Raw genomic sequence first — 14,082 nt, 5'->3', positions numbered from 1 at the left:
TATCTTTTTTTTTTTTTTTTTTTTTTAAGAATTTTGGGCAAATTTATCAAATTAATTTGGAAGCTCTACATAAAGGGGAAAGAGTGAAAAAGTCATTCAGTGACAAGACATAGCCTAGTGAATAACTTTAAACTCATTCTCAAAAAACATCAGTGAGATATAAGGCTCCACAGACACTTTAGTTTTTATCTATCCCCACCAGGTTTAGGAATATAATATGAACTTCTTAGGAATTCTTTGGGTGACGGATTTTTTTAAAAGATAGAAAATTTGCTGATTGCTTATACTTGTCATACAATTAAAGTAAGAGCATTTCAGTTTCACATTTAGAGCATAAAGTGGCTGTTAAAGGAGTCAGCAATGTGTTTGTTTTCTTCCTTCAGCCCAGTGTCCTAACTTGATAGAGAAACGTCCTGTGTATGGCTTGCAGATGAGGAATCCAAACTGTCTACAGCACAAGATCAGACAAACCAATCCTAGACAGTGTTGCAAAGTCAGCGGTCCATTCAAGTATCATTTACTTGGCAAAAGCTGTTGGTACAGATGCCTAACTTCAAAAACAGAGGAAGCACGGAGGACTGGAGTGACTCCTGTAGCTGTTGGTGGCATTTTCTCCTTCATCCTAGGTACATTTTGCTACCCTCCTCAGCACTGCTGTGATATTAGCATATTGCATGCCAATTTTCAGCTGGCAGGTAGGCTGAAAGAGAAATCTGTCCTTGGCAACCAAAAGCAGCAGCATTCTTAGTTTGAGTTTTCTGCAGTAAAATTATTACAACCAGCGTTGTTAAGCTTTTGTTTACTTTGCTTTTTTAGCTGCACAGTTGCAGGTGGCATTTGCAGAAGATTAAATGAATTGTTCTGCCAAGGGTATTAAACTAAACCTATGAGCATGTATAAACCAGATATGGAGGGATCCTTTCTACACCTAACATAGGGTGTTCTAACACCCTGTGAGGTGAGAGGGGAGTGTCTGACTCCAATTGCCATGAGAGGCCATATTACCTACACAGATTCTGAAATGCAAGGAAATGGTCGTTTATTTTGCCTGTGATCTTTATTATTATCTTGTGGAAATGACTACAACGTCGTTTCCAAAAAAGATCTGTGAGCGAGTACTGCTACTGCAGGTATATGCTGTATACAYGTTCTATTCACCTATAGACAAAACCAAAGAAAAAGGTATTTGTGACTTCTCGTAGCCACAGTCGTAGATGGTTTAGCAGCAACGATGTMATCTAATAGTAGTGGGGAGAAAAAAATCAATTACATAATCAAGCCAGGTTAGAGATGGAGTCAAGAAGTAAATCCATCATTCCCCTTTTAGACGAGTTTTGTGGGGAAAAACCAAAATCAATTTTACTGTGCTGCTTTAGCAGAGTTCTGAGTACAGCAAAGGAACTGAATACAGAAGATGGATTCAATTCACTTCTGAAACTTCAGAGGAAATCAAATTATCTGAATGCAAACATATTCTGATAAAAAGCTAGAAATGCATACAGGCTTGCATATATTAACAGCCTGTTGCAGTAGGCTGTGGATTGCAAAGCTGGAAAATGCTATCTAAACACAGGCTTTTGTATTTCATCTATCAATACCTTCACCAAACCCAAGAATTTGGGCTTGCACTCAACACTGTTAAGAGATTACAATTAGAAAACCTGCTTAAAAGACTTAACATGGGTTCACTAGTATTTCTTATACAGTGTTCAATATAACGCACCTGTGAGTGGTAATTGAGTACAGTACAAGACATTTAGTAACATTATGGATTTTTCTCTTTAAGTGTTCTAATATGATAGTGTTTATAGTGTGCTCTTATTCATTAGGAAAAGGCCAACACAAAGCATTAAAACATTAAAGACTGTACTGTGGTACAACTAAACACTTCCATATAACATACAGTCACATTCTAAGCTGCTATCTTTTGCTGCAAGGYAAGACCTTTAGGTACCTACACTCACAATCGTTACAAATGCTGGCAYGGTCTCTAATAGTTCTACTGCTGTAAATGCTGTACTGTGAGAACTGCTTCCCGACTTGCTCTCTGTTTCAGCACTGTGTTAATAAGCTTTGGAGAATGGCAATGGCAGACTGCTCTGCGGCTTCCCACCTGACTAACACCAGTTCAAATGAACTGGTGTTAAAGAACAGTTAAGATCTTCCTTTGGACAATTGTCCAAAATTGTAGCACTTATCAGACTACTTTTTATTTTTCAAACTGACTAGTACAGTTAGTCTTTCATTGAAGAATAAAGTACTTTAGAAGAACTAATTAAAAGTCTAGCTGTTAGGTAACAATTATTTACCCACGTTTTAAATTCAGCTGTAATTAATACAGCAAAGCTCTGCCTTGCCTAAAGTCATTCTGAACTAGTAACAAGCCAAAACCAGAGTTCACCTCCATTCTTTTGGTCCTATCATTTAACCAATTCCTCCCATAAATGTCTCTGCTACAAAAAGCCATATCTACACTGTAAGTGAATTGCAAGCAGCAAATCTGTGTCCAGTCACAAGAGCTGATTAACAATCAATGTAGAAGCTTGAAATAAAGGGACAATGTTGGTGGCTGAGCTGTGCAGTAATTTAACATATACAGTCTGGAACTGTAACATTATGCCACACTCATATTCTGCTTTTCCAGAACAATTTTAAAATCAACAGAAAGGTACACTTCTGTCACTCTGAAGAGGTGACATTGTTATAACTATGTTCATACAAAAAAGACTTAATTGTAGGAAGTCATTTTATTGTTGAATTAAAACAACTTATTTACAGAGATAGTTACTTTACAGTTTTACACAGCAGATATAATTCTTCTCAGAAGTATCAAAACATTGAGATTTAGCACTAAGTGGAGTTTATCCCAAAAAGAAATCTACAGCAATTATTAGACTAAATCAATTTCATCACATAATAAAATGTTATCTCCTGCAACTACAACCGTATAAAAGACTTATCAGTCATAATCTAATGGATTAGGTATCTGCTATACTTCTTTCTTCTTGAGTATTAGTGGACCTACATTATCTCCTGTTAACTCATTGTGCTTGTTGTGAGAGCCATCACAGACAGGGAACTGGAAGAAAACATACACAAGGAATTAGTTATCTCTGTACAGCAATTGCATAGTGTTTTATATATATGTGTGTGTGTGAGTGTGTGTATAGTTCTTCCTATGCCAAGAATATTTTGATAAAGTTTCTTGTTCCTCCTCCTAAATCCCTTTCCATCATCTAAGTCCCTTTCTCCTATAAAGCACCTGGCACATGTTGCTAAGAAAAAATGCATTGCTACCACGTAACTAAGTTTCTGAGGTCCTGAAACAGCTGAACCTTACAGCTCCTTTGATTTGGACTCAAAGTTAGGGACAAAGCCTTCTGTGTGAAAGAACAGTCAGCAAAGCAGCAGCCAAGACTATGGCCAAAAAATGGCTTAAGGTTTATTTTGGAACAAAACTAAACCTTCTGAATTGGTTTAATCGTTTTCASCAGAAAATATTGTTTCAAGCAAAACTGAAATATTTTGCTAAAGTGATTATTCTGAAGGGAGAATTCTTGTGCAAGCTTCTTAGGGCTGAGGCAGATTTGTCAAAAAAAAGAAAGCATTCAGTCCACAGAGGCAAAAACAACACAGTGAGCCTCTCACAAGAAACTCGGGGTAGAGGCAAAATACCTGTGTATAACTTACACAGCTAGTTTAGCTGGCAGATATGCAATATCCATGTTCTACCTCGAGAGAAAAGTAAGGTGTTCCAATTCACAGTGACAGAACTGATAAAAGATATGCAAGTTCAGTCTAATCTTAGTATAGTACGAAGAAGTATCTTACCGTCTTAGAACGCCAACACCTGCAGTAAGCTTTAGTGAGGCACAGATCTTCAATGTTTATTTCATTCACTACTTTTGGATTTTCCTTCTGGATCTTGAGGTTAATCAAGCTATCCTTTTGCTGATTCTTCTTGGGGAGGAATGGACGAACAGCGAGATAACCAAGCAAAGCCAGCACGCCCAGAAAAGGCAATAACCGCAGCCATTCTGAAACTAGAGAGACACAGAATTTAGACAGGCTGTTGGCACCACTTTAGCATGGTTCAGCATCAGCTATTCTTATATGACTTAGGTTTATGATAGGGAATGGGGCAGTGCAGTTGGCAAGGCTCTGAGGACAGGCAGGGCACTAAGGCTAAGTCAGTAAGAAGTAAAACTAGGACACAGACAGAGCAGTTGTGCAGAAGACCCACATTAAAACACGGGCTTTACTGTAGCTGAAGTACCAACTGGACTCCAGAATTTCATCTCAAATTTAATTTTAAGATGACTCAATAGAAGAAAATAAATCCAAAACAAATAAAAGATGTACTGTAATGAGGAACCCTAAAATTACAAGCGGTTTGCTCACCTTGAGTAAACCAAGACTATATACTAGCAAACTGGGCATGATTAAATTTGGGAAGTTACTAAAAGGTCACTATAGAATACTAAGTGTCTGTGTTTTAAATATTTRTAAGAAGAACTATTTAGTATGCTTTATAATTCTATTTCTAATTGCTTATTTCAGATTTTAAAATTCTTGAGTTTTCCTCATTTCATCAGTTYTGGTTTTTAAGTAATTGTTGGCAGGAACGATGCAGATACTAGATAAGCATTAGCAAAGTGACAAGCTTTCACCATTTTTTTTTCTGGTTTTATTCTTCAGAGCTCTGCTTGCCTGAGGATCTGCAACTAGTTTCTACAATAAACATATAGAAAGAAAGAACTGAGATCAGATAGGTCCCTCCAGGTAGGTCAAGCCACAGAAAATTGCTTTTTTWAAATCTTACTGAAGAACTTTTAGGTACAGGTAAAAGATTCAAGTATCCTCTCCAGACATACCTGACTTGCTGCATCATTGTAAAGCTTATACTAACAAGAGAAGGACTTACTGAACTTTGTAAGAAGTTTATCAGCACCTGATATAAAATATAATACAGAGCAGTAAGTATATTAATGGTGGATCCGCTCTCCCAACAAAAGAAGCTGTGGCAATGAACAATGTAATTTAAGTACAATGTAGCAATAGCAAAGACAGCATTTTTCTAATGTGGTGGAGAATATATTAAGTCTTAAGGCATAGAGAAGTGGAAGGGATTTTAAAGATATTTCAAAATTAGAAACAAGGAACTGTAATGACAGACCTGTGTCATGTGGGAACAATCAGGAGAAATGGCTAGTTGATTGCTTTGGGTCACTCCCTGCTGCAGGGAACTGAGGCACCTATCTGCCAACCTGACCTCCTATTGAGAGGTTTGTTGCCTGCCAGTGGCTCATATAYGAGATGTCATTGAAAGACTGCAAGGCTTGTCCACACGTCAGGCTATTACCCTCTGCTGCTCTTTTGTGTGGGCRCTAGTGATACCAAGGGCAAATTGTAAACAATCAAATGGGATTTCAGAGCTCTGGGGATGAAGATCAAGGGTCTGGCAGCCCAGGTCATTTCTCCCTCACAGGCAGGGTTGAGGAGAAAGGATGGGAGAAGAGCAGACAGACTTTCCAAGTTAATAACTGGATGTGCTGCTGGTGTTGGCAACAGGATTTTGGTTTCTACAACCATGAGACTCTGTTTGAAGATAGACAACTCATGGGGAGAGATGGAACCACCTCTCTAAGCAGGGCACACGTGTCTTTGCCAACAGGTTGGCCAGCCTGTAAGGAGAGCTTTAAACTAGGAAGGATAGAGGAAGAGCAGTTATAGAGACAGGGTAGTCAGCAAAATATAGCTCCAGTCAGGATGCCTCCAGTGGGTACATGCAGCTGGGGAAGTGCATCTGATATGACTATTGGGGAGGGGCCTGTATGCCCAATTACCTCTCTGAAGTACCTGTACATCAATGCATGGAGCATGGGGAATAAACAGGAGGAACTGGAGATATAYGTGTGGTCATAGGGCAATGATCTCATTGCACTTAGAGAAACATGGTGGGTCAGCTCGCATGACTGGAATGCTGTCATGGACAGCTATGTGCCTTTTAGGAAAGACAGGCCAGGAAAGTGAGGTGGTGGAGTTGCTCTTTATGTGAGAGAGCGACTGGAATGTATTGAGCTCTGCCTAGGGGTGAATGAAGAGCAAGTCGAGAGCTTATGGGTAAGGATTAAAGGGCAGGCTAACACAGGTGACACTGTTAAGGGTGTCTACTACAGGCCAGCAGATMAGGAAGAGAAAGTCTTTCTGTAGAGGCCTTCTACAGACAGCTGGAAGCAGCCTCACAGTCACAGGCTCATGGGGGACTTCAACCACCCTGCTATCTGCTGGAAGGACAACACAGTTAGGCAAAAGCAGTCCAGAAAGCTCCCGCAGAGCTCTGGTGATAACTTTCTGACACARTGGTGGAGGAGCCAGTGAGGAGAGGTGTGCTGCTGGAGCTTGTACTAACCAACAAAGGACTAGTTGGAGATGTGAAGGTTGGGGGCAGTCTCAGCTGCAGAGATCACAAGATGGTGGAGTTCAGGAACCTGCCAGGAARAAGMCRGGCAGTAAGTAGGATCACAACCCTGGACTTCAGGGGAGTAAACTCTGGCCTCTTTGGGGACCTACGTGGAGGAATCCCATCGGTTAGGGCCCTAGAAGGAAGGAGAGGTCCAAGAGAACTGGTTAATATTCAAGCATYGCTTCCTCCAAGCTCAGGAGCGGTGCATCCCTAGGAGTAAGAAGTTAAGCAAAGGGGGCAGGAGACCTGCAGAGATGAGCAAGGAGCTCCTGGCAAAATTTAGAACAGAAGAAGGGAGTGCACAGAATGTGGAAAAGGAGACAGGCCACTTGGGAGGAATATAGGAACGTTGTCAGAGTATGCAGGGATGCGACAAGGAAGGCCACAGCCCCTTTGGAATTAAAACTGGCAAGGGTTGTCAAGGACTACAAGAAGGGCTTCTTCAAATACATCAGTAGCAAGAGGAAGACTAGGGAGAACGCGGGCCTGCTGCTGAACGGGGCGGGGGCCCTGGTGACAAAGGATACAGAGAAGGCAGTGTCCCTAAGGGCTCAGTACTGGGTCCAGTCTTGTTCAACTTATTCATCAGTSACSTGGATGAAGGGACAGAGTGCCTCCTCAGCAAATATTTCACTGGAATAGTTTTATGTTCCTTAAGCTTCCATAGCCTTTGAAGTGAAACCCTATTTATTGCATTTATCTGGGAATACTCTACAACTGCATGCATGAAAAAGGTACCACAAGAATTTTCAGTAATCTTTCCATCCATCCACTTGCAGTGGTCCGTATGCACAACACTTTTTTTTCCCCCCACAGAATTTGCTAAGTGTTGCTGTAATCTAGTAGTCTCTATTGCCCTTTTCTCAGTTTTCCCAATAAACTACAAGCTCTTAAAAATAACTGGGAAGATAAGTATCTGAGTGATGCACAAAACGTTAGGTTTCCTGGACAACGGTGCTTGTTTGTCTTTTCTACCATTACTGTAACTAACAGTAAGACAAAAGCTTAAGCAATTCTACTCTACCAGACAAGGTTGATCAAAATGCTCATTAAAAAATAAAATTGCCTAGATAATCCAGTAAAGAAACACATTCAGTCCCAGGCCACAACAGAAGGATTAATCCTACTGGATGCCCAGTGTTCAGTTCTCACACATACCTTTCCCTGACTACTGTCTGAAAGGGTAGAATGCTCTGAGGGGAGCTGTTACAACAAACCTCACAAGACTGTCTCAGGAAGAGAGACCAGGAAAGCCAACTAATCAGGCACCCCTCTGACCTTGCACCGTATGTGACAAACCCATGCAACCACCTTTCAAGAATCACCTAGCATAGCTTCACTTACTCTTTTAATTACCAGTATCAGAAAAGGCTAACAAACATTTCCGAAACTTTCACAAGATGCTGATGATTCTGTGATAAGGCCTTGAAGCTAAAAATTAGATTGCATCAGCTACAGTTAGACAAACTAAGCCACGTTCCAGCCTCATTGCTCATACAGCAGTAACGGTATCATGTAAGAAATGTGGATTGAGATCATTGTTCCAGAACACCCCACCAAGAGAAATATGAATGCACTTTCTGACCTTTTGTGAAGAGCTGACTTGGAACACAGTTTAGAACAGAAAAACTTTGGTCATTGAAAAAACTTCCAAATGAAGTATTTGGCCTGATTGCTGGCACAAAGGTAGACCTCTAAAAACTACTCTGAACTCCGAAACAAATAGACATTCCAATAGGTGCACCACAAACAGAAGTAGGACACCCATCAAATGTGTTTTTTTTTCAGATGGATGAATGCAACTAGACTAAGATTAACACACAAGAAGGAAGAGTCTGGCATCAGAATTGCATATCATTAAAAGAGACCAGCAACTGAACAGTAAGTGGCATCTCAATACATCATGAAGCCCCATAATACGGCATCTAAGTCAGAACACTYGCTAGGCCAGTAGTTATGACTAAGGGAGAATCTTAACTAGTGAGGTTCACCCACATGAAAGAGGAACATGATAGCTGTAACCTCAAAAAAGGAAACTAGAAAAAAATCGGAATATGAAGTACAGAAATATTATTTATCATGTTGTTATTTAGTATTTATACCACGATAACCACTGCTAAAGGGTTTTGTCCTCGCTAGCTAATGGTTTTATTAACATGTATTTATGCTGGGTGTTTCTGCCAAGCCTCCAATTACACCACCTTGTACACTAACTGTAAACTGACTTGGTATTGTCACAACACTGCCACAGGTTGATGCCTTCAGACAGAAAAATCATTGTGACCATGCCTCTAGGGTGCAGCAGACAAGATATTTTAATAAGAAGTTATAGCCCTTTGGATTAGGAGGGAAGAAAATCTTCAACCAAACTAATGCAACGATGTCTTCCTGCATCTGCAAGCTGCTCTGTGTTTTTGAAGCCATGCATACCTTTCTGAAGCAGGATGCAAGTCAACTCACAAGATTCTGTTCACTTTCACAGCTGATACTCAGAATTCAGCAATTATATTGATTCTGAAGATTCTTTATCAGTCCTGTTGCATGGGAATAGGCAATCTTTGGAGCTAGAAACGGTGAATAGAGTATCAGAGAGGTTAGTCTTCAAACTTGACTCGTGTTAGACAGAGATCAATCCAAAAGATAGCTCCTGGAAAGTATCAGGAACACCACTGAAACAAGAGTACTCAAAGATTTCCATGGAGCTGAGGCCACGGTCCTCAGTCCACTGTGATAGGGTCTACGAGATGATGCCTTAATTTTTATTCTAACGGTAACAAATCCAACAAAAAAGAAATATATTCAATGTGAACAGAAAGGGAAGAGCCCATCATTGTGAGTCAAATCAAAGTGAGTGGCCAATGCTTATAAGCCTCTTACTAACTAATCCTTTGTTCTCTTTCACTTTGATTTTGTCTTAGCTAATCTAGATAGAAATGCTATTATACAAACCCAAAAGCGGGTTTTTAAAGGTAACAGCTTACCTGCAAGCAGAAACTTTAACAAATGTTAATTGCAAGTCAAAATGAAGACTGGTCACATATTCTTTAAACTGAGGAAATTCTTCAGGCAAATTCAAATTATTCACTCAGTTACATTCTCTTCAGAACTAACAGGCAGTTCTCTCCTAACTGTTCTCTTTGCTTATTTGAATCTGTAAGAATGTCCTCCTTGATAAACAAACTAAACACAAAGGACTTCACACAACTCTTTAAAATTCCTATTAGCTTATTCAACAGATAGGAAAGTGGACAGCAGATATAAAGGTGACAGTACTTTTAGGGATGTACCATATAGAAAATAAATTAAAAAGCCAAAAGCTATGGTYAGGTTAGCAAGCTGCTCTGCAAACAAATTCATTTTTCTGATGGGCTCTTAAAACTTATCATAGTCTCCCCTTTCTCCTTTCCCTCAATACTGTAAAGAATGATCCACAAAAATGCCCTCTTTCTGTCCGACAGCTTTTCACATTAAAGTCCCTCCTAACATACAACGGAGATGTGAGACTTCCCACACAGTGCTACATCATGTTTACAGAAAGGGGACTGTTATTAGCACCTAGATCCTTAGAGGGACCTAGACATTCTCACTTCTGACCATGTTATTTTGAGGTTAAGCTCTACACTGGTTTAATGAAATGTACCTGTATAAAAAGCAAATTCAGCATGAGACAACTTGGTTCATTTCAGTGAACTTGAGAAGGGAAGGATAAAGCAGGCATGAGAACAAACTGAAACAGGTTTCTGAGCAACAGCAGCATGATGATTTAGATATCTGGTATCAAACCCAAGGTCAAACATATCATTTCTTTCCTCCCTGATGGCTTTTACCTTCAGGAGTTTGGCACTGGATATTAAGCATTTGTCTTTTCCCAAGCAAGCAGTTTTCCATTATGGTTCGGTGATGGCACAACAGACAATAGGTGTCTCAAGATTTTTTTTTTTTTAAGCACAGTACAATATCACATACAAATCCTGTAGTTTGTTTAGTCTCTCATTTCTACAATTAATACATTAAGGGAACTGAGGTTGCCGCTACCTGGAAGCTAATATAAACCTGGAAGGTTTATAGAAGCAATACAGGTGCTAACAACCAAAGCACTATACTGTTCTAGATTTGGGTCCCAGCCTGCCTTTGCATACAAGGTCAATGCCAACAAGTGTTTTATAGAGTTGGTCCTTGTCTGAAGTTCAATAGCTGCCACAAAAGGACAAATACACTATGGCATTTTAAGATCAGTATTATTTCTCATCTTCCAAACAGAAGCAAAGGAAAATGCATGACATTTTTGATATGTTGTTTTCCAAAGAATATGATGTTCTGTAATTTGTGATAGTAGTAAACACAAAAGGGAATACTAATCTTCTCTTATCCTTTTGTTTGTCTAATAGCATTTCATTAACCATACTCAACTGATACAATCGCTATAATCACCTTTTTCCTCCTGGTTTCAAATACAAACTTTTGCACTGTGTGTATACCTTACTTCTGAAAACATGATTTTAAAGGCAGAAATTCATTTATAAATCAGTGAGTTACTACTCAACATTGTATAGTACAACTACTCAAAGTACGGTCATTAACCTGTTATCTAAAGTATCTGTAAGTTGCAACTGTGAAATAATTCCCAGAACTGGGAATTCCCTGCTCCAAGCACTTATGACCTTAGGAAAAGGCAGGCTAAGACCACACTAACAATACAAAACAAGTGGAACAGACAAGGATACAAAAATGATGACAAACTGTGAACATTTGTTCTTTGCTTAATAAAGAAAACATCACACCGAGAAATATCTACCATGTCCCACAATCTGTGATAAATTCTTAATTTTTAATCAGTGTCTTATTTAGTTCCATGTTTCTGAGTATCAGGTACTTAGAGAAACAAGAATGAAACATTAGAATGATGCAGGTCTGGGTGTAGATGAGAACAAAAATATTTAAATGAGTATGAAGTTTTAATGACTTTTAAACATTACGAGAGGATCATTTTTAATTTAGATGCTAGGCTATGGTAGTGTAAAGCCTTCTTATTCCGTTTATACCACACTGGAAATATGGAGGTCTATATGACTGCACGTACTGGACTTTTGCATCTTTTTACCACCAACGCTGTTTTACTGTCCTGTATCTTTCCAAAACTCACTCCAMCATGGTGAAAGGCCCTCCTTCCAAATCAGAGAGTCGAGGCATACTACCTGCCATAATCAGAAACCAACTCTGCTAGTCTGTGAAGCGCCCAATCTTTATGGTAAAACCCAAAGTGATTGCATCTTTTGAATATCTACGGTAGCTGGTGTCCAGCTGTGACTGGGATGACAAACAATGTCATTTTCATTACCAKGTCATTCTCTCTACCACCCTAGGCTGCAAGGCTTACAAGGAAACAGCTATGAGCCAAGAGATTCCTTTAGCAAGGGAGAATCCTTTTGAAAAGCCTCACTAAGTTGCATTACAGTATTCCGTAACRTTCAGTAACCTTGTAGGATTTTACTGTTTTCCATTTTCCTTTTTTTTTTTTTCCTTTTAGAGGAAGATATCTAAGTATAACATTGGATATCAGTCTGATTGCTGAAAAAAAATGAAAAAAGTGTCAAAGCTCAGAATGTTGTCTCCATAGCTATATATTCTTACTTACACTTTATTCCTCTTGTTCAGAGTGGTTTAACACAAGAGCCGTCAAAGAAAACACTTAAGAATTAAAGACAGTGGATTTTTTTCAGGCACATTCAGTAGATTCCTACCAGGTATCAAAGTRATTTCTGCTTTAGTTCCTTCTTTTGCCTGTGTTTATTATTTTTGGAACTGAAAACTTCACACGTTTGGTTTTGGTTGAAGATTTTGCTGGTTTGCTTCTGCTCCTCCTCCTTCAAATTCAAGCTACTATCTGTCAGCGGGGTGAACAACATAAAAGCAAAGCAGTTCCCCCTACAGATCAGTCTATTAAAAAAAAAAAAAGGTTCTGACCAGAAGTTTTCAGAATAAGTTCTATTACTAAAGTTGAAGCTTTCATAAGGCCAGTTAGCATAAATCTTTCAGCCAGACTACACTTTTAAACCCCCTATGATGCTGTCACTTGTGCCCTAAAGATGGACGTGGTGTACACAAATACACCCAGTCTAGACCTATTGTCTAGATGGACTAGACAATAATCCTGTTACAAAAGTGCGTCTGTCCAGGTAAGTGAAGTAAGAAGAGACTGAAGTCAAGCAGTATTAAGAAATTTAAAGTACAATTGTGTTTAAAAGGGCAACAAGTTAAATAGGAAACTGCCAAATGCAAGGGATATGAGAAACTCATTTGTTTACTGTAGCTTACTGTATCCCTTCCCAACTTTCTGGCAGGTGAATCTCTACTGAATAAACATTTCTTCAGATAACAGAGTAGTTAGGGGCAGAGAAAAACAGTTCATTAAAATGTGTTTCCTTGTCTTGGGAAAGATAACAAAGTATCTCATGGAACTCTAGGTATACAAGCAATGTAAGCATGCTGGAAAAACAGTAAGATCTGGTTCTCGCTAAGTTGTGCCTGGTTCGATATGAAACTGTTTTCCAGCACTAATAAAGCTGTATAAATTAGTGGTGTAATACACACATATGGGATTGATTCTATGCTCTGAAGAACTTCTAAAGAGTTTCTGTCACAGTCTTCCCCCCCCTTTTTTAAAACTCCCAAAATAATTGTGCCATTTGATACTGTACAGCCACAAATGAACTTAGGCTCAGATGGTTCCAGTATGCAAAGTACTGCAGTGCACTGAACACCTGAAGAACTTGCTAGTATTTAGCATTTTGTTTTCTTTTTTTCTGCTGGTTTACTTTGTGCATAAGGCTATGGCTGACAGCTATTTTTTCTCCTTCACCCAGAAAAATCCTTATAAGAATGACTGAATAGAGAAAAAAAACATTAAAAAATACCCTACCACTGCATATGCAGTGGCCTCCCAGAAATACAGTTTTGTTCGTTAATTCAATACAGAGTCTGTCCTTAATTTCTTGTTTAAACGAAGAGGCAGGGCTTAAGCCTTACAGTTAAAATCTCATTTTGTGCATGCGCGAGGCCTCTGACTTGCTGGTACTTGTGCAGAGAGAGATTTTCAGCAGAGCGTAAATGAGCTGGGGCCAAGAAGTCTGCTACGTTTCACCCTGTCGCTACTTTCCCCTCTGCGACTACTACTCATCTACCTACCGAGGCACCTTAAACCGTCTCCTCGGGTAACGTTACTTCTAAAGCAGTTAAACGGGGATTTAAAATTTGCTCCCCTCCTCCCCCCGCCCCGTAACCGGCGAGTTATGCAGCGMGGCAGAAGGCAGGCGCGCTGGAGCGAGAAGCGGCCGCCCGGGAGGGGAGGGGGGGGCGCAGGGGGTCACGCCGGCTGCGCCGGAGCTCAGCGGGGCGGGACGGCCGCCCCCCGCCCCCGCCTACCTGTGAGGCGGAGGAAGCCGCTAACGCTCTCGGGCAGAGGCAGGCGCTTGAGGTACGCGGGCAGCTGCACCTTGACGATGCGGGCCAGGCTCTCCAGCACCATGGCGGCGGCCGTTGGAGGAGGAGGAGGAGAGGGAGGATCAACGGCCACCAACGGCCCCCGCTACGCCGTGCCGTGCCGCGCGGCACCGGCT

General features: G+C 40.2%; 1 protein-coding gene and 1 long non-coding RNA gene across 3 annotated transcripts; one reads left to right on the top strand and one right to left on the bottom strand.

Annotated features, from left to right (window-relative positions):
- Nucleotides 1-25: 25 nt before the first annotated feature.
- On the top strand, nucleotides 26-11,818 carry LOC146583978 (uncharacterized). Of its 2 annotated transcripts, XR_014898307.1 has the most exons (4): nucleotides 26-626; nucleotides 4,699-4,782; nucleotides 8,255-8,347; nucleotides 8,718-11,818. It is a non-coding gene; the product is annotated as an uncharacterized LOC146583978 (long non-coding RNA). The 2 variants fall into 2 exon arrangements; XR_014898306.1 differs by having other exon boundaries at nucleotides 8,255-11,818.
- On the bottom strand, nucleotides 2,733-14,076 carry CISD2 (CDGSH iron sulfur domain 2). The gene is made up of 3 exons (XM_085325680.1): nucleotides 13,889-14,076; nucleotides 3,832-4,043; nucleotides 2,733-3,079 (listed from the first exon to the last, which is right to left on the bottom strand). Exons 1-3 carry the CDS (start codon nucleotides 13,989-13,991, stop codon nucleotides 2,990-2,992), a joined length of 405 nt encoding a protein of 134 aa, XP_085181806.1. The 5' UTR covers nucleotides 13,992-14,076; the 3' UTR covers nucleotides 2,733-2,989.
- Between the last annotated feature and the right edge of the window lie 6 nt (nucleotides 14,077-14,082).

This window comes from Rhea americana, unplaced genomic scaffold (genome assembly GCF_003343005.1).
Source record: "Rhea americana isolate MKP2758 unplaced genomic scaffold, rheAme1 scaffold_99, whole genome shotgun sequence".
NCBI lineage: Eukaryota > Metazoa > Chordata > Aves > Rheiformes > Rheidae > Rhea > Rhea americana.
This window is presented reverse-complemented; position numbering and strand designations above follow the sequence as displayed.

What these genes read in the sequence shown, in the direction of transcription:
- CISD2 (XM_085325680.1), bottom strand. Translation starts at nt 13,991, where the DNA reads ATGGTGCTGGAGAGCCTGGCCCGCATCGTCAAGGTGCAGCTGCCCGCG. An exon ending in CGGCTTCCTCCGCCTCACAG is followed by an intron (nt 4,044 to 13,888) that starts GTAGGCGGGGGC and finishes GTGTCTCTCTAG; the next exon opens with TTTCAGAATGGCTGCGGTTA. An exon ending in GGTGTTGGCGTTCTAAGACG is followed by an intron (nt 3,080 to 3,831) that starts GTAAGATACTTC and finishes GTTTTCTTCCAG; the next exon opens with TTCCCTGTCTGTGATGGCTC.